Source organism: Schistocerca serialis, chromosome 6 (genome assembly GCF_023864345.2).
Source record: "Schistocerca serialis cubense isolate TAMUIC-IGC-003099 chromosome 6, iqSchSeri2.2, whole genome shotgun sequence".
Taxonomy (NCBI): domain Eukaryota; kingdom Metazoa; phylum Arthropoda; class Insecta; order Orthoptera; family Acrididae; genus Schistocerca; species Schistocerca serialis.
The window spans coordinates 186,415,097-186,440,933 of record NC_064643.1 but is presented as its reverse complement, the minus strand read 5'-3'; the positions used below and the strand labels follow the sequence as shown (position 1 = coordinate 186,440,933).

The 25,837-nt window shown below is 43.6% G+C and overlaps 1 protein-coding gene across 2 annotated transcripts in view; it reads left to right on the top strand.

Moving 5' to 3' along the window:
- Nucleotides 1–25,837, top strand: part of LOC126483760 (cAMP-dependent protein kinase type II regulatory subunit) — a 61,727-nt gene that overhangs the window by 9,911 nt on the left and 25,979 nt on the right. For both annotated transcript variants that reach the window (XM_050106905.1, XM_050106906.1), the window contains exons 3-7: nucleotides 7,774–7,857; nucleotides 7,965–8,071; nucleotides 8,153–8,414; nucleotides 19,830–19,988; nucleotides 20,068–20,170. In XM_050106905.1, the coding sequence (XP_049962862.1) occupies nucleotides 7,774–7,857; nucleotides 7,965–8,071; nucleotides 8,153–8,414; nucleotides 19,830–19,988; nucleotides 20,068–20,170 (715 nt within the window). The remainder of the gene's footprint in view (nucleotides 1–7,773; nucleotides 7,858–7,964; nucleotides 8,072–8,152; nucleotides 8,415–19,829; nucleotides 19,989–20,067; nucleotides 20,171–25,837) is intronic.

The following is a 25,837-nucleotide window of genomic DNA, read 5'->3' as shown; positions in this document are numbered from 1 at the left end:
TCTGGATGAGGATCCTTTTTCCTTCACAATTGAGTTTTGAATAAATGTTGAGCAGTAGGTGTCCCTTTTTAAAAAGTTTGATACTCTTACCTCAGTAAACAATATACCCGTGACTTGTTTATATCACTAAGAAGCACACATTTTAAATTGGGTCACTCATGGATTATACGTATCAGTTTCACATAGATACAAACCTGAAGGAGCTAAAACACGTTGTAACTTTCTTTAATGTCATACATGTCACTGGTACATTTGTTGTTTTCTGTTCAGTGGAGCTTAGTGAAAAGTTTTGCCAATATAATATTCATGAGGAATGTTCGCAAAATACATAATTAACTTGTTACTGCGACACTTGCTTTTTCTTGGTGTGCTCTTTCACTTGTGAGTTTGAATGTTAATGTCAAAAAGGATGCTGTTAGATACTGGTCAAGGACATGTAGATCAAGAAACTTGTGGCTCTGTCAGAGGTCTTTCTGTAGGATAAATGTCAACAATTCACAGAAGAAAGCCCATCAGGGGGCTTCCAACTCTTTCATGAGAATGTGTGTGACAAGCACAGGTCCCCAAGCTATTGCAGCACTTACCTCCTTTTTTGTGCTGCAATCTCCCATCCCTGACTATCCTTATTTCCCAAACAATGGTAACTCCAGATAGGAATGTAGGAAAAGGCCGATTGCTAGTTACCATAAAGAAGACACATTAAATTGCAGACAGGCACTATTAAATGACACTTACATAAGCTTTTGGCCACAGTCTTCATCAGCGAAAGAGAAATACACACCATTCATACACACAAACAAGCACATCTTGTGCACGTATACCGCCAACTCCATTATCTCGGGCCTTAATGTAACTATCACGTGGGATGCAAGCAGCTATCCAGAGGGGACAGGGAAGGGAAAGGGATAGTAATGTACAGATGGGAATAGAGATGAACTAAGGGACTAGAACGCCAACAAGCGTAGCATCAGGAGGTTGTCAGCCGAGGAGGAGGGGAAAAAAGGAGTGAGAAGGGAGAGGAGCAGGGAAAGATGCGTGGGTGTGTTGGCAGAGGGCGGCAAATAAACAGGGTGGGAGACGACAATGGGGAGGAGATGATATGACGCACGGGGTGGAAAATGTTGGGTGGAGGGTGTGGGGACAGTATGTTACTGTAGGTTGAGGCCAGGATAATTGTGGGTGTGGAGAATATGTTGTAAGGATAACTCCAATCTGCGCAGTTCAGAATGGATGGTGGTGCAGGCTGTTGAGCATGTTATGCTCAGCTACATGTGGTGCCACAGGGTGGTCTACTTTGCTGGTTGGCCACAGTTTGGCAGTGGCTGTTCATCCTGGCGGACTGGCAGTTGGTAGTCATACCAATATAAAAAAGCTGGCAAAGATTGCAGCAGAGCTGGTAAATGACATGGCTGCTTTCACAGGTGGCCATGTCTCTTACGGTGGGATAAACCGGTGACAGGGCTGGAACAGGAAGTGTTGGGTGGGTGGATTGGGTTGGTCAGGTCTTGCACTTGAGTCTTCTACAGGGATATGATCCTTGTGGCAAGGGGTTGGGATTGGAGGTGGTATAGGGATTGACTAGGATGTTACGGAGGTCGGATAGGTGATGGGACACCACTTTAGGAGTGGTGGGAAGTATCTTGGGTAGGATGTGTCTCATTTCAGGACATGATGATAGATAATCAAAGCCATGGCGAAGGATGTGGTTTAGTTGTTCCAGTCCTGCGTGGTACTGAGTGTCGAAGGGGACACTCCTTTGTCTCTGGTTTTTGGGGGTGGTGGGTGGATTGGGGGTGTGAGGGGAAATGGTGTGGGAGATCTGTTTGCGGACTAGATGTGGGGGGGGGGGGGGGGGGGCGCATAGTGTATCTCTGTGAACACCTTGGTGAGACCCTCAGCTTACTGAGCAAGGGAGTTCTTATCACTGCAGATACCCTGTCCCTGGGTGGCCAGGCTGTGTGGGAGGGATTTCTTGGTGATCCTTATTTCTCTTTCTTTCTCATGGTGGCAGCGTTAGATGTTGACCGAGCTGCTTCCCTAGGTTCTGTTTTCTTTGGTCAACATCTTCATTCATTTCTGTTGCATCACTCTTTGGCTGAAGTAATTGTGATCCCCTTTTAGGTCTGACCTAAAGTTTTAATTTTTTTTCTATAATGTGAACTAAATTGGGAAGAATGCCTTCAGTAGCACATGTTGCATACAGTGTTGATGACTCTCTGCTCACATTAACTTTGAAGACTCATCTATATGCCAACACAGTGGCTAGTCTAAAGTGGTACGTGCTCTTATGGTAAAGCCCCCTGACGACACAGGGATCACACTTCTGGTGCACGAGCTTATAGTTCCCACGCATGCCAAGGTGTACGTGCCCATCCTCCTGGGGGATCAGGATTTTGGCAATGGCCAAATGCTAGATGACTTTTGCTGTGGCTAGGTACAGAACCTTTGATTGGAGGAGGTGCCATCAGGGCCGACATTTTGCAAATGAAACGTATCAAATTGAACCAACACGATGCCCATTCTGGAAAAATGTACAGTGGGTAACTATTGATTAAAACCACCTCTGCTGCTCGATCTTAAGCTCTCTAGGCCTGTGACCAGCTGGATGGCACACCAGTGACTAATACCTCGCATAAAACTTTTGAGTATGATGGAAGAAGTTACCTTTCACAGAGACCTTATGTTCCAGACAGACAGGGAACCGTGAGCTCATCTCAAATGGCAAGATGTACATTTTTTCTGACTCTTACAAGAAGGTTCTAAGTATAATCTAACAGATAAGGGTGCTTTCATCTTAGACTCTGAAGGAAATTCCCTGCCAAAAATAGTTAAAATTATGGTGTACAGGTGTGACATGGAACATGCCCGCCATCCTCGACGTGTTTCTGATGTTTATTCTTAGGTAGTATGTCATCCAACTGTGCAACAAACCCAAAGTGTGGACAATCACTCCATGAAGGTCGTCCTGTGAGCCAGTCGTGCTGAACACCATCCTCAACATTCACCCATTTGCCCAGTATTTAAAAAATAAAATAACAAAATATAAATCATTTGATTGCCTGTCCTACGAAGACTTATTATGCAAAAGTCACTTCCCTCTCCTCCCCCTCCCTCCCGCCTCACCTCATCTGTTTCCAAAACAGAGCTACCATTGCCCTCGACACTGATGTTTCCTGTGACACCATCTTAAGAGAACCGTTTCTCATGCCTAGCTGGAGAAGCAGCTTCCTCCTTTGGCATCTACTAGTGCCAGGGTTTCTTCTTAGGACACCTTTCCTTGGAAGCTCACATATCAGAGGCCTGACTCCAGTCAGTGGATGAAGGAGCCATGGCCTATGGGTACCAGGGCTGCCCACTCTTCACCTGTCCTCACTCCGACAGTGAATAAGCCCTTGCAAGAATCTTGGCCATCGGATGTTGCAAAAGGGGGGCGGGGGGCTACTTGAGTAACCTCATAGGAGCCAGATTCCCGCCAAGCTGTTGGATTCTGAGCCAATGTGATCGCTGATGATGTGCCACCCACGCCAGTGGCAGACAGCGGTCCTTGCACATGACCGGTCCTCCTGACCCCTTTACACCTAATCAGGACGCTGTCAACATGGTGATCCAGTAGAACTGTTATTTATTCTGTCTGCATTGCCATTCAAGAAATTTGCTTCACAAATGACCATTCCTTAATGCTTTATGGTTACTGTTCATTCTGTTGGAATAATACTGGCTTCGGGAGGGTGACTGGAGGAGTCTGTGTGTTTGTTTGCACAGATGTCTGTGAGTGGATCCACCAATAGCCGAGTGAGTGCAAACTACCCCTGGAATCACTGTTTGAAACATGTATTTACCATCAGCAAGGCCGCTCATTTCCTTTTAGATAACCTCATAATCCAACAGCTCACTCCCCCCCCCCCTTCCCCCATTGTCCTTCTATGGCATTTCAGTGCCATCCTGTGTGATGAAATAACACCTCATCAGGTATGAGCCTTTCAACGGATCCCAACTCCTGTCAGATCTCAGTATGTCTCCCCTCTGTGAGTATCAACTCCTACCCACTTCAGTGCTGCTCATGACAACTTTCCAGCTATCAATCTTATCCTCTGTCACAGGGGCTTTCAAGACCCACTACTGGTTTTTATTTGTCATTTTTAACCCATCGGTTGCTCTGGGTTAGAGTTGGCCCTTCATTCAGCTCCCCACGAGTCAAAGAGAACGGCGTCCCATAGGACTTTGTGTTGTGTCAATCTTTTCTTCATTGCCATTGATGGTTTACTGACATCTGTTGGATCACTGGTCACCCCTGTGTTGTATGTCAATGATTTTTGGATTTGGTTCAGCTTTCACTCGGTAGCCTCAGCTGAATGCCAGCTCCAAGACGCCATCCAGCACTCCTCTGCATCGCTCATTCCCCTGGTTTCCAGTTCTCCTTTACAGAAATATTTCTGCTGTTGTATCACGGTCCACCCTGACCTGGAACTCAACTTAGGTACCCACCACCTGGTGCTACAGCACAGTCCTGTTACTTTGGCCTCCATTTTGATAAAAGATTAGCTGCAGGTGGAAGCTTAATGCTGTCTGCTTCCTTGCCCACACATTTGGGGGTGCAAATCTTGCTACTCTTATCCATATTTAGGTCCTGGTTTTGTCCCTACTGGACTATGTTTGCCAGCTTTATGGCTCAGTAGTTCCTTCAGCTTTAAAATTGTTAGGCCCAGCCCTTCGTTGTGGCATCTGTCTGCCCACTGCTGTCTTTCAGGCTAGTCCTTTAGACAGTCTCCATGCTGAAGCAGGAATTTTCCCCCTCTTGCTTCAGATTCAATGTTGCCAACTCTTGGTCTCACTTCTTGGGGTGCCGATCGAACCCCCCTCCTTCATTTGTAGCGGTCCCTTCTCCGTTTGAAACTCGACTGTGGGTGCTTTGTTTATGCATCTGCACACCCATCCCTTTTACACTGTCTCAGCACTATCCATCATTGTGGCATCCATTTGGTGACGGGGGCCTTTCACACCAGCCCGGTTGAGAGTCTGTATGCTGAAGCTGCTGAACTACCACTGTCCTACCGCCATGACTTTCTCCTTGGCAGGTATGCATGCCAGTTTTGTTCCATGCGTGGCCACCATTCCTGTGCCTCCTTCTTTGATGACTCCTTAAATCGTCAGTATGGGGCTTGTCCGTCTTCCCTGTTACCTCCCGGAGTCCGCTTTCACCTCTTGCTACGGCGGCTTAACTTCACGCTACCTGCAACTTTCCCTGTGGGTGTGGGGTGTGACCTTGGCTTTGAGAAGAGGCCCATGTTAACCTTGGCCTTCATTCGCTTCCTAAGGACACTACTCCAGCCTCGGTCTATCGCCTTCAGTTTCACGACCCTCACATGGAACTTAGCGATAGTACCTTTATATACACTTATGGCTCTCGGACTGACTGTGGGGTTGGGTGTGCATTCATCATTGGCACCCATGTCTTTCAACATCGGCTTCCAGCCCATTCCTCCGCATTTACAGCTGAGCTTTTCGCCATGTATCAGGCCGCGGAGTACATCTGGCACAGCCTTCCCAGTTGTGTTCTCTGCTCAGACTCACTCAGCGCCCTCCAAAGTCTTTGTGCGCTGTACACTGCTCATCCCTTAGTGCAGTGGGCACACAAAAACTGTCACTTGCTCACTCTTGGTGGAGCCAATGTCGTGTTTCTGTGGGTCCCTGGTCATATCAGTCTGCCAGGAAACGAGGCTGCTGACGCTGCTGCCAGAGTACCTCAATTCCCTCTGATGATCTCTGCATTGCCATCTGTCAGGTGGTGGTGTCCCTCTGGCATCGGCTGTGGTCCTCCCTTCGCGGGAATAAGCTTCGGCTTATTAAGCCTCTTTCGGCACCTTGGATGACCACCTCTCGGCCCTCCCGCCGGGAGGAGATTGTTTTAACTCTGCTGCGTATTGGGCACTGCCTTTTTAGCCATCATCATTTGCTCAGTGGCGCTGCACCACCACCTGCCAAAGCTATATGGTGAAGGCCATTTAATTTTTAGTTTTGGATCTCCTTTTTTGCTTTCCCCCCATGTGCCTTGTTTCGATGTCTCCTATTCTTTCCATTGGTACTGACATATAGTCCTTTCCCTTGTCTCTGTGTTTGCATTGTATAGTTTTGACTTGGGCTCGTATGATCTCAGTTGTTTTTTTTTTTTTTTTGCCCTAAAACAAAACACACACACTCACTCTTGGTCTCTTATGCAATTGCCATTTGATAGTCCCCTGATCATCCCATGTATCCCACTGTCTTTACATACGAGGGATGTCATTCTTCTGTGACACTACCAGTCGTAATGCACCTCGCTTCCTTCTGCCAAGATCTCCATCTCTGGTCTCCGTATTGTGCTCCTCATGTTTTCTTGCACATTCCCCCTTTGATGGTGCTCAATCATGGATTAAGACCAATCTCTTCCAAGGTCCTAAACTGACCGATGCTATTCTTGCTACCCTTTGATGACCACTGTTCATGACCTTGTCACTGACATTCATTATGCTGCCTGCTCAGTTGTCTTTCTCTGGGCCCCAAGATGTGGGTATCCCAGGGAATGAACATTCTGACTGTTTGACCAGAGCAACACGTACTTGCTCCACCACCATTTTGCCAACTCCAGGTGTGGATTTGCGGGTGCACATGAGATCTCTGCTTGCTCAGAAATGGAATGGCATCTGGCGGGCTACTGCTCCAGCTAATAAACTCTTGTACAATCAAGGAGACTACTGCAGCATGGTGCCCTACCTTCCGCATCTCCCAGAAGGAATCCATAGTCCTATGTTGTCTCCACATTGGCCATAACATATTAATTATTTATTTATTTTATGTAAAGAGCCACCCCACATTGTGGTTGTGGAGCCTTACAGACTGTGGCCCATTTCTTGGTGGAATGCCCCCTCCTCCTGGCCCTACACCCTAAGTAAGGACTTCCGGACTCATTGCCTCCAATATTGGTGAACAGTTCATGGATGGCTGAATTGATTCACAGTTTTCTCCATGAAAGTAGTTTTTATCCTCAGTTATAAGGTTCTGATCTACCTCCAGAACAGGGCAAGGATGGTTGGGGATGGGGCATCTCTTGCTTGCTGTGTGCTAGGTCTGGGGAATCCCCAACCCTACTTCCTTGATCAGGCTACTGTTTCATTCCTCTTTTACTCTGTTTTAATCACTTTTAGATTTGGTTTGCCTCCTCCTTACTGCACCCAGTTTTCTATTCTGGGTTTTATCACTTTGTTGAATAGTTGGTGCTCTTGACTGCAGTGGATCAGGGGTGGGACAGCTGTGGATTAGATCTTTCCTGTCGCATGCAGAGCCTTGTAGGCACCTGCCTGCTGACTTCACTGTCTCCTTCATCATGCTTTTATTATTGGCGTTATAAAATATGTCCATTATGTTTTTAGCCTTCTCGCGTTTACTGTTATGAATTTCCCGACTTGATTAGAAAATGTCCTCAGTGGATGTCTCTGGGTGCACCACTCGTGGATCGAGCGACTAATGACCATGTTGTGTGGTCCCTTACTCACCAATCAGCAAACCAACTAACCAACCAACTGATGATCTCACTGTTTGGTCCCTTAACCCCAACCAACCAATCTTTGGGAAGTGAGTTGATCTCACTGTTTGGTCCCTTAACCCCAACCAACCAATCTTTGGGAAGTGAGTTGATAAATCTTCAACAATTTTGAAGACTTGCCCACTTCAAATTTGACCACAACTAATTTTTTATGGCTGTTGTAACATGTAAAATAAGGATGTAATTGTTTTCAGGTTATTTATCCAAAATCTGATGGTCAGAGACAAAGATTGGCAGATAGTGTGAAGCATATCCTTCTTTTCCGATCATTGGATAAGGTGAATACAAAACATGTTCTTTTTAATTTCATCATTCTGTGGAATTAGTGAACACATTTCAATAATTTTTCCTCTGTTTTGATGTTTAAGTGTGGCTTTCTTTGCAGGAACAAATGCAGGATGTATTGGATGCAATGTTCGAAAAGAAAGTGGCTGCTGGAGAATACATTATAAGGCAAGGAGATGACGGTGATAATTTTTATGTCATTGAGAGGTGAGGGCCAGTTTTATACGGAATGTTCTTTAGTAGTCTCTAGTTTATTTTATTGTATGATAATGTTTTTCATTTATTCAGTGGGATCTACAATGCCTATGTAGCAACAGAGCCAGGAGCAGAACCTAAACATATCCATACATATGAAAACAATGGTAGCTTTGGTGAGCTGGCTCTTCTGTACAATATGCCCCGTGCTGCCACAATTCAGGCAGTTACAGATGGATCTCTATGGGCAATGGACAGACAAACATTCAGACGCATATTGCTGAAGAGTGCATTTAAGAAGAGAAAGATGTATGAGACCCTTATAGAAAGTGTACCTATGTTGAAAGCCCTCCAGGTTTGTAATTTTTGGTGTCACATTTGAGGCATATTGTTAAGAGTATTCTTTTAGTGCACTAGCATATCTGCATGTTACTGTTAAACTGAGATTGTATGAAATGTGTTGATTTGTATTCACCTTGTAGCTGCACTCCATAATCAGTGATATACATTTACATGAATGTAAAATCAGATTTATTGTACGATATTGAGTAGGCTAAATATGTAGAGTGGAGTGTTTCTAGCCTTTGGATTTATCTGTGCTTCATGATGTGGTCCCAAATGATTACGAGAAATGCGTAGTACACACACTTAAATTTGCATTGTACTAGTGAAGATAAATGCAGTCCTGTTTGGCCATCTGCAGCAAAGTAAAGCTGAGGTATAAGGTGACATAGATTTTCAATCTTTGCTGCTTATAATTTTCATATTCTTCCCCATTTGTTGTCCCCTCTCTTGGATGGGTGGCTTTTGGTTCTTCTGATGAAGTAAAATTAATGAATATGAGACAAAAAATAGCAAACGGAAAGAGCATTGATGGTGACATTGAATGGATAACCAACAGTATTACAACCATGCAAGTGTACAGATGCATCTGTAGTTGGCACAAACACTTGCATGGTTGTAATACTGTTGGTTATCCATTCAATGTCATCATCAGTGCTCTTTTCATTTGCTATTTTTTTTGTCTCATGTTCATTAATTTTATAATTAATATTATTAATATCCCCCCCCCCCCCCCCCCCCGATTCTCACTAAGGGTAATATAGATACCGCCTACAGGAAAATTAAAGAGACCTTTGGAGAAAAGAGTACCACTTGTATGAATATCAAGAGCTCAGATGGAAACCCAGTTCTAAGCAAAGAAGGGAAAGCAGAAAGGTGGAAAGAGTATATAGAGGGTCTATGAAAGGGCAATGTACTTGAGGACAATATTATGGAAATGGAAGAGGATGTAGATGAAGATGAAATGGGAGATACGATACTGCGTGAAGAGTTTGACAGAGCACTGAAAGACCTGAGTCGAAACAAGGCCCCGGGAGTAGACAACATTCCATTAGAACTACTGACGGCCTGACAAAACTCTACCATCTAGTGAGTAAGATGTATGAGACAGGCAAAATACCCTCAGACTTCAAGAAGAATATAATAATTCCAATCCCAAAGAAAGCAGGCGCTGACAGATGTGAAAATTACCGAACAATCAGTTTAATAAGTCACAGATGCAAAATACTAACACGAATTCATTACAGACGAATGGAAAAGCGGGTAGAAGCCGACCTCGGGGAAGATCAGTTTGGATTGCGTAGAAATATTGGAACATGTGAGGCAATACTGACCCTACGACTTATCTTAGAAGCTAGATTAAGGAAAGGCAAACCTACGTTTCTAGCATTTCTAGACTTGGAGAAAGCTTTTGACAATGTTGACTGGAATACTCTCTTTCAAATTCTGAAGGTGGCAGGGGTAAAATACAGGGAGCGAAAGGCTATTTACAATTTGTACAGAAACCAAATGGCAGGTATGTGAGTCTAGGGGTATGAAAGGGAAGCAGTGGTTGGGAAGGGAGTGAGACAGGTTTGTAGCCTACCCCAATGTTATTCAATCTGTATATTGAGCAAGCAGTGAAGGAAACAAAAGAAAAATTCGGAATAGGTATTAAAATCCATGGAGAAGAAATAAAAACTTTGAGGTTCGCCGATGACATTGTAATTCTGTCAGAGACAGACTACTTGGAAGGGCAGCGGAATGGAATGGACAGTGTCTTGAAAGGAGGATATAAGATGAACACCAACAAAAGCAAAACGAGGATAATGGAATGTAGTCGTTAAGTTTGGTGATGCTGAGGGAATTAGATTAGGAAATGAGACACTTAAAGTAGTAAAGGAGTTTTGCTATTTAGGGAGTAAAATAACTGATTATGGTCGAAGTGGAGAGGACATAAAATGTAGACTGGCAATGGCAAGGAAAGTGTTTCTGAAGAAGAGAAGTTTGTTAACATCAAGTATAGATTTAAGTGTCAGGAAGTCGTTTCTGAAAGTATTTGTATGGAGTGTAACCATGTATGGAAGTGAAACATGGATGATAAATAGTTTTGATAAGAAGAGAATAGAAGATTTCGAAATGTGGTGCTACAGAAGAATGCTGAAGATTAGATGGGTGGATCACATCACTAATGATGAAGTATTGAACAGAAGAGGAGTTTGTGGCACAACTTGACTAGAAGAAGGGATCAGTTGTAGGACATGTTCTGAGGCATCAAGGGATCACCAATTTAGTATTGGAGGGCAGCGTGGAAGGTAAAAATCGTAGAGGGAGACCAAGAGATGAATACACTAAACCGATTCAGAAGGATGTAGGTTGCAGTAGGTACTGGGAGATGAAGAAGCTTGCACAGTATAGAGTAGCATGGAGAGCTGCATCACACCAGTCTCAGGACTGAAGACCACAACAACAACATGATAATACTCATTAACTCATTAAACAAAGGGGACAAGAATTTAATCATAATTAGAGACTGGAATCCATTCATCAGTGAAGGTAGGGAATAGAAAATAATGGGATACAGCTCAGAAAATGAAATCAAAGGAAAGAAAAATTAATAGAATTTTGCCCAGGACACAAGTTACTCATTGGGGATACATGTTTAAGGACCTTTTGACAAGAAAATGTATGTGAAAGATTGAAGGTCAAAGAAGATATCAAATTGAATATATTTCGCTGAAACAAGACTCAGATATCTTCAGGATTCCAACAGTTACCTGACAGTCATAGTGACAATGGCCTAATACTGATAAACGTGTGTTCAAATTCAAAAAGTTTAAGAGAAAGCAGCGGAAACATTGGAATCCAAACAAGTTGAAGGAGGTAAAGTCTCAAACTACCATGAAAGAACATGTGATAAAAGATTTAATGACCCTTCAGGGAGTTACTGGTGTGAAAAACAATGGTGTAATAAATGTACCAGAAAAATACTGGAATTGAAAAATCCACAAAAAAAAGGCAGCTGTAGTTGAGATTCAGAAATTAGTGAAGAAATCTACACCTATATTCTGAAAAACATTGTGAAGTACATGGTAAAGGGTATGTCCCATTGCACCAATTGTTATGGTTTCTTCCTATTCCATTCTCATGCAGAGAACGGGAAGAATGATTGTTTAAATGTTTCTGTCCATGTTGTAATTAATTTAATCTCACCCTCAGGACCCCTGTATGAGCAATATATAGAGTGCAATATATTCCAAGAGTCATCAGTCAGAGCTGGTTATCGAAACATTGGAAGTAGACTTTCCCAGAATAGTTTTTGTCTACCTTAAAGAATCTGCTGGTTCAGTTTCTTCGGCATCTCTGTGACACTCTCCCACAGGTCAAACAAACAACTGACCATTCATGCTGCCTCGCTCTGTACACATTCAATATGCCACGTTAGTCTTCTTTTGCATGTGCCCCACACACTTTAGCAAAATTTTAAAATGGGTCGCATGAGTGATTTGTAAGCAATTTCCTTTGTAAACTGGTTGCATTTCCCAGTATTCTTAAAAAAAAAAGTCTGAATGTACCCCACCTGCAGTACCTACAACGGAGCCTATGTGATCATTCCATTTCGTATCCCTATCCTCGACTCTGGTATTTGTATGAGTTGACTGATTCCAGCTGTAACTCATTGATATTATAGTCATAGGAAGCTTTGTTTTTTTGTTCTGTGAAGTGTGGAATATGACATTTATGAAAATTTAAAGCAAGTTGCCGGTCTTTGCACTGCTTTGAAATCTTACCAAGATGTGCTTGAATATTTGAGTAACCGAGGTGCAAAAGCAACTAACTGCATGATAAGCAAAACTAAGGTAATCACGAAAACCTTGTTCCATCCAAACTATTAAAATTAAAGACATCATTTCTTTTCTGAAAATAATAAAAAATAATTAATTACACACTATTAATGGCAGAAATTTGCAGTTATGTTTTATATGTTAAAATCTTAAGTGAAATATTGACTGCAGTTTTTGCTCCCGATTTATGCAGTTAGTGGATTTTGCAAACATATCAATCCAATTAAAAAAAAAAAAATAAATAAATAATAATTTGGTTGTGAAATTCGCTATTTGGTCATACAGGAATGACAGAAATGTGAGATTTAACTACTGCGACTATAAACAGAGTATGTTTTACTTCAAAGAGAAATCTGAAAAATTGTACAAAATTGGCATATAAAAATACGAAGGTGACATTATTTTACGAGGAGAAGCTGACTTGCATAACTTCAAAAAGGGAACAAATATATATATATATATATCATCAGGAAAGAGGGAAGGAGAGGGAAAGACGAAAGGATGTGGGTTTTAAGGGAGAGGGTAAGGAGTCATTCCAATCCCCGGAGCGGAAAGACTTATCTTAGGGGGGAAAAAAGTACGGGTATACACTCGCGCGCGCGCACACACACACATATCCATCCACACATATACAGACACAAGCAGACATATACAGAGGCAAAGAGTTTGGGCAGAGATGTCAGTCGAGGCGGAAGTGCAGAGGCAAAGATGTTGTTGAATGACAGGTGAGGTATGAGTGGCAGCAACTTGAAATTAGCGGAGATTGAGGCCTGGTGGACAATGGGAAGAGAGGATATATTGTAGAGCAAGTTCCCATCTCCGGAGTTCGGATAGGTTGGTGTTAGTGGGAAGTATCCAGATAACCCGGACGGTGTAACACTGTGCCAAGATGTGCTGGCCGTGCACCAAGGCATGTTTAGCCACAGGGTGATCCTCATTACCAACAAACACTGTCTGCCTGTGTCCATTCATGCGAATGGACAGTTTGTTGCTGGTCATTCCCACATAGAATGCATCACAGTGTAGGCAGGTCAGTTGGTAAATCACTTGGGTGCTTTCACACGTGGCTCTGCCTTTGATCGTGTACACCTTCCGGGTTACAGGACTGGAGTAGGTGGTGGTGGGAGGGTGCATGGGACAGGTTTTACACCGGGGGGCGGTTACAAGGGTAGGAGCCAGAGGGTAGGGAAGGTGGTTTGGGGATTTCATAGGGGTGAACTAAGAGGTTACGAAGGTTAGGTGGACGGCGGAAAGACACTCTTGGTGGAGTGGGGAGGATTTCATGAAGGATGGATCTCATTTCAGGGCAGGATTTGAGGAAGTCGTATCCCTGCTGGAGGGCCACATTCAGAGTCTGATCCAGTCCTGGAAAGTATCCTGTCACAAGTGGGGCACTTTTGTGTTTCTTCTGTGGGAGGTTCTGGGTTTGAGAGGATGAGGAAGTGGCTCTGGTTATTTGCTTCTGTACCAGATCGGGAGGGTAGTTGTGAGATGCGAAAGCTGTTTTCAGGTTGTTGGTGTAATGGTTCAGGGATTCCAGACTGGAGCAGATTCGTTTGCCACGAAGGCCTAGGCTGTAGGGAAGGGACCGTTTGATGTGGAATGGGTGGCAGCTGTACCTCCATTATGACATTATCTTCCTGTTTTTGCTTTTTGTTAACAAGATTCTATTTGGTTTTTTGAATCTGGAAAAGCCAGTTACCAATAACTTTCACTAATCCTTTCATGTGTGTCATAACAATTAGTGTCAACACAGTTTTCATTGCATAACATTGCTTTAATAATACTTTTCCTGTTTTGGGAGCATTTCTTTTCCACTGATCAGGACATCTTACTTTCCTGGGAGGGACCGTCGTCCTCTGTCTCATTTTGGTCATTTGCAACTAAAGTGATGAGTTTGACTCCTTCCAAAATTCCTACTATTTCAATTACTCTTACTTCGTTTGTACTATCCTCTGCATTTTAATCACCCACATAATCACTTATTTCCTTCAAAACACTCATGAATATGTCAGCAGACATTCCACTTGAACTGCGATTACCAGCATATATTTGGACAACACATTGGCAGTGAGAGCTTCATTGTTCTGTACATATTTGCTGCAGTGCAGCCAGCCTAACTGTGAATGATAAAAATATCTCTTTTAATCATAACAAACTGAAAGGTAGCTTTGAATGTCTAGATTCTTAACTCTGATGTCAGTTGGCCTGCTGCTTAGAATCTGAACGTGGCATGGCGACTGCCATGCCTATTGAACTTTGCAAGTTTTGCAAACATTGGATGTTTAGCGGGCTTTGCACGTGAAAACATGCAGTTAATGGCTTTTGCAAACGAATACAATTTTCTGCAGCCAGTTTCAATGGTTTGTAGTTTATTTTGCACCCTCATGTAGGTGCTAAAAAAGTCTATATGGTTGAGTGCTCAATGCGAAATCGGATTTTGCATCTGGCTACTCATTTATGCAACTTCTTTCTGGTGGTACTTTGTTGTAGATAACTTTGTCATCTGCAAAAAGTCTGAGGTTACTATTAATATTGTCCACAAGGTCTTTAATGTGCAGCATGAACAACAAGGGTTCCAAAACATTTCCCTGGGCCACACCCAAAGTGACTTCTACATCTGATGATGACTCTCCTCCAACCAAGATAATCTGCTGTGTCCTCCCTACCCAAACATCCTCAATCCAGTCACCAATTTCACTTGATACAACATACGATCGTGTTTTTGACAATAAGTGTAAATGACGTACTGAGTCAAATATTTTTTGGAAATCAAAAAATACTGCATCTACGTGACTGCCTTATTCAGTGCTTTCATTCTGTCATGTGACAAAAGTGAGAGTTGGGTTTCACAAGAGTGATGTTTTCGGAATCCATGCTGGTTGCCATGGAGGAGGCCATTCTGTCCGAAGTACCTCATTATGTTTGAGTCAGATTATTTTCTAAGACTCTACAAGAATATTGGACAGTAGTATTGTGGGTCACTTCTACTGCTCTTTTTGTAAATAGGTGTGACCTTTGCTTTCTTTCAAATTCTGGGCATCTTTTTTCTGGGGGATCTACAATAGATTATAATTACAAGGTGGGCTAACTCAGCTGCAAATTCAAAACAGAATCTAATAGGGATACCATGGGACTGCAGAGCTTGGATCAGTTTTTAAAATTTCAACTATTCCGCCACACCACAGAAAGTAACACTTACTTCACTCATCTTTTCAGTGGTTAGAGGATTAAATTGGGATAAAAATGTTGAACTTATACAGCAACAGTATTGCTCACTTGGAACTGAAATTGTCAAGAAATGTACAAAAGCCAAAGAAGAATAAATGAAGGAAAGTTGTCTGAGACATAAAAGACTGGAACAAGCTAATGTAGCTGCTGCACATAGACTAAGAAACAGACAATTTAGGAAACACAGGAGGTGGTGTGTAGTGATTAGAGATGAAAAAGATAATTGGGTAATAGAAATAGAAAAAGAGCAAAAAGATGGAAATAATCATGGAGGAACATTATAGTTGGCCATAGAAAATAAGCTAATTTGAAACGAAGAGTACATGGTGATGATATAAATTCAATACTTATTTCTGAATTTAGTATCAGCAGTAAGTGTGACAACACTGCTACTAGACATTGTCGGCACAGGTACTACACATGCCGACAGTGATTCAGTAACGACTGGGGAACATAATCGTGAATGGAATGAACTTGCCGTGCTAATTGAACTATGGGAAGCAGAGCGTCTGAACCAACATAGATACATGCACAGTAATACACTCAGCACATGGCTGGTGAAGGCAGCTAATTACTGAGCACATGGAAACTTGGCACAAGCACAAGGCTAGGTTCAAGTCAGTTGAACTGCAGTGGAACTCTGGCCTGCCACTCACAAGGAATCACCTCTGTCAACGGGTCTGCCCATATGATGTGACCTAGGTCTGCGGCAGTTGAACTTCGCAGGAGCACTGTCCTGGAGCTCTCAAGTAAACATTTCCATCAGCAGGTTAGCCCATATGACATGACATATGAACCCTCTGTGGCAGCTTTCTTAACTACTCCACCATTTTACCCATGTCAGCCCGTCGGGACGTCTACTGGCAGGGGTACTAAACTGAGTATCAAAAAGCTATATGCAAACTCAGAAGAGGTGAATATCGGGCATTATTTATGTACCAAAAATACAAGCATAAGGCCAAAGTCAGAACAAGAACCATGCAAACTCCTGAATAAAATTTATGTAACTCGAGAAGTTTCACCACATTTTGAAAATATTTTTATTGTTATATTTCCAGAGAAAACAAGAGCATATATATGTGAAAATAGCCACACAATTAGTGTAATATCTAATGCTTTAAAAATACTGTGAAGAGCTGACTGAATATGTGTGATATTTTGAGATTGACTGACTCCATCCAGTCCAGGTAATGTTAAATGTAGACAATCAGGAAATAACAGTGTAAGATCCAAAGAAGTGCCTCCACATGCAAGAGTAGCAAAATCCTAGTGATTAACAGCCAAAGCATCCACAACAAAGTGCCAGAGTTGAAGCACTCATAAAAAGCAGTGGAACTCACATAATACTAGGTTCAGAAAGCCGGTAGACACACAATTGATAGCAGTGAGATTATTGGGCAAAATTTAAGTGTACATCGAAAGGATGGGCTAAGGAAATAGAGGTGATGTAGTTGTTGCAGTAGACCAGAAACTCAAATCCACTGAGATACAAATAGAAGCTGCATGTGAGATGATTTGGGCAAGACTCAGTATCAAAGGTGCACATAAACTTGTAATTGGATCCTTCTATTGACAGTCAGATTCCCCATCCCCCAGATATATTGGAAAACTTTCAGGCTTGCTTCAAAAGAGTGGTTTCCCGCGTGGGCAGAATGTGTTATTGCCCACCGCACTCAGTCATAGCCAGAACGCAGACAGGACACAGCAATCAGGTTGCAGAACGGCACTCATTGAGAGTGAGTCAACTGCTATGCAGTAAATGTGATTAAATGACCAGCTGTTACTTTTATTTGTGAACTCTTTGAGGAAACTAAGAAATTGGCTACATTACATTAATAGTAAACTGAAAGAGTATGGTGACATCCGCCATCTTTGCAAGGAGCTATGGCTCTGTGAAGACAGTTACAGAGCTGTTTTCTTATGTCTTCTGAACAATTCAAAACATTGCTCATGCTCACTGAACCTAAAATTGTGCATCATTTTAGACATCCAAGAATTTTATTAAATTATCCTCCAGAACAATATTGTTTTATTATTCTGTGCAGCTCCGGTAACTGCTTAGGAATTATTATGAAATACACTGCCTGACAAAAATGTGAAATATCAAGAAGACATGGTCAGAAGTCAGGGTAACACACACCAAATCAAATAAGTTTTGTTTTCGTACAACATTTCAGCGGTAACACACACCAAATCAAATAAGTTTTGTTTTCGTACAACATTTCAGCGGGTTTGCTTGCCGCAGTCACAATCAGCCAGCAGACCGCTGTGGGTGTGAGCAGTTGAGGGTAGCTTTTTTGCCCAGGTTAGTACAGCACATATAATGCCCTCTCTGTGTTTGACTGAGCCTTCAGAGAAAACCACAGTTCGCTTTTACATAATTTCCCCTGTAACACCGTAATTGTCAGGGCGAACTTTTAATCATCCATCAATCCATTAGAATTATTACAATTCTGTAAATAATGGCTGTTACAAGACATCCTGCAAAACATTACAAAATGCCTTCTCTGAAAACTACCCGGACTAGATTTTTCAGAATCCCACTTGTGAGGGAAATATATTGAATGTAATGGCAGCAGATAGACCTGACCTCTGAGATGATATCCACATTGATCCTAGTATTAATGACTATGAGGCAGATGTTGCAACAATGATTACAACTAAAACAAGTAGAAAGATTTCTCTCAGTGAGGAACTTGAAACATTTAGCTCAGGGAAGGGGTGTGTAGTACGGAAAAATAGTAGACTATGCACTTATATAAATGTACATAGTGAAACTGTTCATGATTGGAGGGTCCCCCTATGCTGTACACCAGTCACATAAAGTAACTTCTAAAGAAACTGACTGCTGCATAACATGTTTAAAGCAAAGCATTGGGCTGTATGTAAAGACATGCTGAACGAAACATGTTCGCCTGCCAAGAGGGGAATGCGTAAAACCTTCAGTGACTTATCATAACAGAACATTATTCAAAAATCTGGTCATATGTAAAGGTATTTAGTGATATTTTTAGTGCCCAGACACTTGTAAACAAGACAGGAAATGAAATTGAGAGTACCAAAGCAAAACCCGAAATGCTCAACTGTGTTCTCAAAAGAAAATCTAGGAGCATTGCCCCATCATATTACTGGGAGTACTACAAAGTTGATTGAAATACATATTAGTTTCAACGACATTGAGAAACAGCTGAAATGATCAAAATTGAACATGGGTGCAGGGCCCAATGAATCCCTAACAGTTTCTCTACCAAATTTGCAGCTGAGTTAGTCCCTCTTTTAATCAAAATCTACCATAGATCACTCGAATAAAAAAGCTGTGTCCATTAGTTAGGTTTATGTAGTTCTAAGTCTAGGGGACTGATGATCTCAGATGTTTAGTCCCATAGTGCTTAGAGCCATCAACAGGATAATTGTCTGTGCCTGAAAGCCAGAGCCACGCTGCAGTAGTTTGAACTGCATGATTGTGAACTCACATAGATGTCTTGACCACCAGATTCACCTGATGTGAATTTGATGGAACTCGCTTGGATCATTATTGGGCACCATCACAGTATTCACAAATCAGCGGCCATTTATTTACTGAAATTACATGACTTGTTTATAGACATCTGGTGCCACATACCTTCACAAATATACCAACAATCTGTAGAATCAATGAGATGCAAAAATGGTGCTATATAGTGTTATGAAGACGGCCCAATGAGCTGTTAAGCAGTTAGTCATAACATTTTGGCTCATCAGTGTGTTTTGCACGTGCTCGAACCAGTTGGCGCAAGGCCATGGCTGTACAGTCACATATGTTACAGCCCAGCTGCCGGTCTGCCCATGCATCACTTGTTTGCCTACCCCTGCCTACTGCTGCCTACTACAAGCACTCAGCCGACTTTGAGCGAGTGCTCAAACTGGAACAGCCTAGTCTAGCCCATCCCATTCTGCAGTCTGCCCAGAATATCAGCGTGAACTGTCTAGGTGTCTGATGTGTTTCATATTGAAAGAGCGCGGTGTATGAATACAGCCGCGTTCCAAACTCAGTAATAACATTTTTAATAGAAATCTTAACCCAAGACGTGTTGTTTAACTCAAAGACTGTCACAGTCTTCGCATAACTGTAGGAGCATCCTCTTATTATGATACTGATGTCATTTGTGCTATACATGTAGCAGTATCACACACACACACACACACACACACACACACACACACACACACACACAAAAACTGGCTGAGATATTTGGCATGTGTGTTACTGCATGACCTCCACTGTCTTTCACCCCTGTAAATAGTTGGTAATACAGTACAGTGTTCTGCTATTCAATGAAGAATATTATTATTTTTGAAGTATTTAACTGTGTGAAAAATTATTTCCATTCTAGGCATATGAGCGCATGAACTTGGCAGATGCACTGGTCCCTCGTTCATATACAGATGGTGAACTCATAATAAAGCAAGGTGATCAGGCAGATGGTATGTACTTTGTGGAGGATGGTTCTGTGAAAATTACCATTGTTGGAGACAGTGGGCATGAAGTTGAGGTATGTTATATGAAGACTTTCATGTATTTGCAGTTATGTAAATAAACATGAATGTTTAAAAATAAAAAATAATTTGCAGATTAATCGGATTAACAAAGGAGGATACTTTGGTGAACTGGCACTTGTTACCCATAAACCAAGAGCAGCATCAGCGTACGCTGTTGGTCAGATTAAGTTAGCATGTAAGTACCTTAAATATATCTATTGAATTCATCTCTGTTTGTACCACTTCTTTACTTGTACCACATTGTTATTATTGATGTAAACAGGTTAAATTTTTAGCTGTTAATTTAATATACTGTATTTACCTGAGTATAAGACGATCCTTATGTTTTCAAGAGACATCTTGAGAATTTTTAAAAAAAATTTATTCTGACTAATCAAAATTATTAACTATTTTATTGATACAAATTATCTGCCTAAAAAGTTAGTATTCTACCTATCCTAAATTTGTGCCAATTATTGCTTTTCTACATTTTGATAATAAAGGAGAAATAAAATAAATGAAAAGAAATGGTGTACAATTTGCAGTCTGCTATATTTCTACACTTTTCACTTATTGAACCATCGCCTGTAGTATTTTTAATTATCATCGTCCTAATAGCATAGCTATGAAATTTATATCTTTGTTGTTGCAAATATTTTACTGTTTCTTCCAAATATGTTGCAATTTCTGAGGTTGTGGTTACCATGGAACCTGAGAACACAGCTGTTTTTATCCAAATACATATCGATTGTGCTTCTGTGGTGGTGTGGGGATGTTACAAGGTCTCTTGTTTTCAGACTTACCGTCTGCCTGCTGCTCTCTCATTGGCTGTGTAGAACCTGCTGTCACGTCATTTTAAGCATAACATTGCAGCCGAAAACACCTAAGTACACCACAGGCCCCTATCTAGACTTCTGTCTCCAGCTGAAAAGAATACTGTTGTTCTCAGTCAAACTGGTATCACTGTTCCCCTTCCAGCCTTCCTGTAGTGCTATGCTTGAGTAAGTGCGAAACACAGACTGCAGTATCTTCTTGAGTGCAAGTTATATGTAACAGCAGCAACAATTCATAAATAAAAGATCGCAATCATGATTCATTACAGTTTTCGAACTTTCACGTGTCCTACAGTCTACTGATGTCTGTTGGTACTATCTCCATAAAGGTCCTGCCACTGTAATTTATTCTCATGCCAACAATTACAGTCAGATAATATAATTTATTCTATTTGTTAAACAGTTCATTCAGGATTAACTTTCCTTCTTGTTTCACCTTAATGTCGCCATCATGTTCTAAAGCTGATTAAAAGCTGATCATGTTTGTACCCGGTGCTCTGATACATGAAACTGAATTTCTCACTTGCAACCCAGTTAGCAAATCATTACAGTCTCCCATAATAATAATAATAATAATAATAATAATAATAGTAATAATAATAATAATAATAGAAGTTGATTTGGTTTAGAATCAAGTAATATTTTTGAAAGACAACGTTTTTGATTTTGAATGTTATTTTTACTTAAAAAGGAACATTAATGTTTGTACATGGTATCCATACATGTATGAGAACTTTTACTGAAAACCTGTTCAAATACAACAAGAGTGGAGAAATATATTGTTATAGTGGCTAGTCATAGTTTTTCACATATCCCTTGCACTAGCACTGTGCGAGCCAAATTTTACATGATGGTTCAAGCAACAACGATACTGTATCAAGCTCTTTGGCGTATCGCGAAGTCTTGAATCTGTTCGAACGCGAGTATTGTTTGCTCAGCCCTGCTCTTCTGGACCTGCACGTGCCCTCTATAGCCAAAGCTTCATCTGTAAATGTAAGACAACCCCTACATGCTCTATTAACACAATGTAAAAATGGTAACCTCAACATCAATAGTTTAATCTGTGAATATAAGATGAGCCTGTATTTTTTGAATGACGAATTTGGGGAAAAGCCTCATCTTATAATCGAATAAAATTCATACATCCACAGATTTAAAAGTTACATAGGTAACTATTTAATATAAGTAAGATATTGAAGAGTCAGGATAGAACTGAATAATGAAACTGATAAATCTTGGCTGGAAGCAGTTCGTATTTCACAGTGAAGAGGGTGACTAAATTACAATAAACTCATTACATTTAGTTATATGAATGTGCCTCGATTGGTAATGAATCCACCACCTTCAGTGCGGATGCACAGTTATGTTCGACCTGTGGGAATCTCAAAGCAGTGGACATGGAGGACATAGGAGACTCGATACAGGTGACACTGAGTGGAAATGTTGTTCACCCAGGAGGCGTGATTAGATAGTCTATGCAGTTGTGATAAACACTGTGTCTGGGTGGTGCAGTGGCTGACACAACTGTCTAGAAAGCAGGAGGTCCTGGGTTCGAATCCCTGTCTGGCACACCCATTTGCACTCATCGCTGCAGATTCCATACAAAGTCCCGATGCAGTGGATATCTTATAGTCCCCCTGTGGGTCCGGGGTAAGAATAGGCCCGAGGTATTCCTGCCTGTCGTAAGAGGCGACTAAAAGGAGTTTCAACCGTTTCGGCCTTCCATGTGATGGTCCCCCTTGGGGTTTGACCTCCATTTTTCAAAATTCTACAGAAGTACGAGCCTTTTGGGGAAGGACACCTTACGTGGTGTACAACTGGTCCTAAGTGCACTAAGACCTTGGCACTCAGCATTGTACCGGCGTTGTAACCATACCCACTATTCCTCAAATTGGGCCTAAACGCCTGATGGGTTGTCCAAGTTACGCCCGTAGTGCGTCCCCATCTGCACCTACGATCATGATGGACTTTCCATGGCACCAGAAATCCAGCACGGTAGCCAGCCGGTTGTGGTGGGGTCGTCATGTACCCTCTAGGTTGTAGCCCCCTGACAACACAGGGATCGTACTGCCGATACCTGAGCTGCACCCTCCCCACGTCGGCCAAGGAGTAGATGCCCGTCTCCTTGGGGCATCAGGACTCCCGGCAACGGTCATCCTGCCAGGTGGCCCTTGCTGAGGCTGGGTGGCGCCCGTGGGGAGAGCCCCTGGTCGGAGTGGGTGGTATCGGGGCGGACGTTTCGCAGATGAAACGTCAACACGTATCAGGTCGCTCTGCGGCCGAGTCTTTCAAAAGAAAAGGTACCGTTTCTAGTTCTGGTTCTCCTGCCCTTTCCCCCTTGGCCACTCCCTGGGAGGAGGGACAGGCCCGCCGGCTTGGGGCGAAGTACTTTCCCTGCTATTTGGTCTGTTCTCGAACCGATGGGGGGACGTTCGCCACCTCCAAGCCCATGTTCTTTGTTCAGCACATTGAGGACATCTTCGGGGAAATCGAGGCTCTCAGCAAGATGCGTTCAGGGTCCGTTCTTATCAAGACCACCTCCGCCACACAGTCGGCGGCGCCCAGGCATGCGACCGCCTAGGGGACATCCCAGTGTCCATTGTCCCGCATCTGGCACTAAATAGGACGCAGGGGGTTATTTTTCATCGTGACCTCCTGCTACAATCTGATGAGGAGCTCAGGGCCAACCTGGAGCGCCGAGGCGTGCATTTCGTCCGGCGAGTCCAGCGCGGCCCCAAAGACCGTCGCATCGACACCGGGGCCTTTATCCTCGCCTTCGAGGGGGACGTTCTCCCGGAGAAGGTAAAGGTGACGTGCTACCGGTGCGACGTGCGATCTTACGTCCCGCCTCCTATGCGCTGTTTTCGGTGTTTGCGCTTTGGGCACATGTCGTCACGGTGTGAGGCTGAGCCCCTTTGTGGCGATTGTGGACGTCCTCTTCGTGAGGAACATACATGCACCCCCACCACCTCGGTGCATTAATTGTCCTGGCATCCACTCGCCTAGATCCTCAGACTGCCCCGCATATCAGAAGGAGAAGAAGATACAAGAACTCAAAACTTTGGATCGGCTCTCTTATTCTGAGGCCAGGAAGAAGTATGACCGCCTCCATCCCGTGCCATTGACCACTTCGTTTGCCTCAGTTGTGTCCACTCCTTCCGCGGTATCCTCACCCCTATCCTGTCCCCCCTCCGCCTCCTCCGCCCATCAGGGGGCTCTGCCTCCGCCTCCCAAATCCCTCCCTTCCAAATCCTCCTCCCCCGTGGCCTCCACCCCCTCTGCCCCAGGGGCCACCCTTCCTCCTCCCCCTCTCCCCCCCCCGCCACCTGAGAAGCGATCCTCTTCTCAGGCATCCATCGGGGAAACATTCCGGACCCCAGCTTCCGAGGTCCGGCGTTCCAAAATGGACCCCGCACGTGAGGACCTTCTTCGGGTCCAGCCCACCATCCCTGTGCCTCCTCGGCCTTCCAAGAAGGCCTCCAAGAAGAAGTCTCTATCCCCCTCTCCACCCCGGCGCGTTTCGTCTGACGCTCCATCTGTGAGTCGCTGCTCCCGGCCGTCCTCAGTTTCGCCGGGACGCTCTGCTGCCAGGCGCTCAGCTGGCCTCTCGTCGGCAAATGATGCTGCCCCTCCTACACAACCAGGGACAGCGGCCGCAGCTGGCAACGACTCGATGGAACCGGATCCGCCTCCCGCCGGTTGTAGCGTTGTTCCCTCGCAACCTGGCCCTCCGCGGCCGTCGAGGTGACCAGCTCTTCCCCCGTCTCGTTCCCCCAACTTTTTGACTAGCGATGGCCTTGTTACATTGGAACATAAGAGGTATTCGATCTAATCGGGAGGAATTACAACTGCTCCTCCGCCTGCACTGTCCGCTCGTCATTGGTCTCCAGGAAACCAAGTTGCGCCTGACTGACCGTATTGCTTTTACCCACTATACCTCGGAGCGGTATGACCTCACCCCTGTGGACGGTATCCCAGCTCATGGTGGGGTCACGTTGCTCGTTCGGGACGATGTCTATTACCATCCCATCCCATTGACCACCCCACTCCAAGCAATAGCTGTCCGTATTACTCTTTCTGCTTTTACTTTTTCAGTTTGTACCATCTACACTCCACCGTCATCTGCTGTTAGTCGGGCTGACATGATGCACCTGATCGTTCAGCTTCCCCCACCGTTTTTATTGTTTGGCGACTTCAATGCCCATCATCCCCTTTGGGGCTCTCCTGCATCCTGTCAAAGAGGCTCACTCTTGGCGGATCTCTTCAACCATCTCAATCTTGTCTGCCTCAATACCGGCGCCCCGACTTTCCTCTCGGACTCTACTCGTACCTAGTCCCACTTGGACCTCTCAATCTGTTCTACCACTCTTGCCCGTCGGTTCGAGTGGTATGTCCTTTCTGACACCTATTCGAGCGACCATTTCCCCTGTGTCGTTCGTCTCCTGCACCACACCCCATCCCCACGTCCTTCGCGCTGGAACATACTGAAAGCTGACTGGGGACTTTACTCCTCCCTGGCGACCTTTCCGGACCACGATTTTCTCAGTTGTGACAGTCAGGTCGAATACCTCACGGCTGTTATCATTAATGCTGCCAAACGTTCCATTCCTCGTACGAATACCTCACGGCTGTTATCATCAATGCTGCCAAACGTTCCATTCCTCGTACGAATACCTCACGGCTGTTATCATCAATGCTGCCAAACGTTCCATTCCTCATACTACCTCTTCTTCACGTCGCGTTTCCGTCCCCTGGCGGAACAAGGCTTGTAGGGACGCCATCCGTGCTCGACGACGTGCTTTACGCACCTTTTGCCGCCATCCTACATTGGCGAATTGTATTGAATACAAACGACTCCGAGCGCAATGCCGTAGAGTCATCAAAGACAGCAAAAAAGCTTGTTGGGCCTCTTTCACCAGCTCCTTTAACAGTTTTACTCCCTCTTCCGTCGTTTGGGGTGGCCTGCGCCGGCTGTCGGGCATCGAGGCCCACTCCTCGGTACCTAGCCTGACCTCAGGTAATGAGGTCCT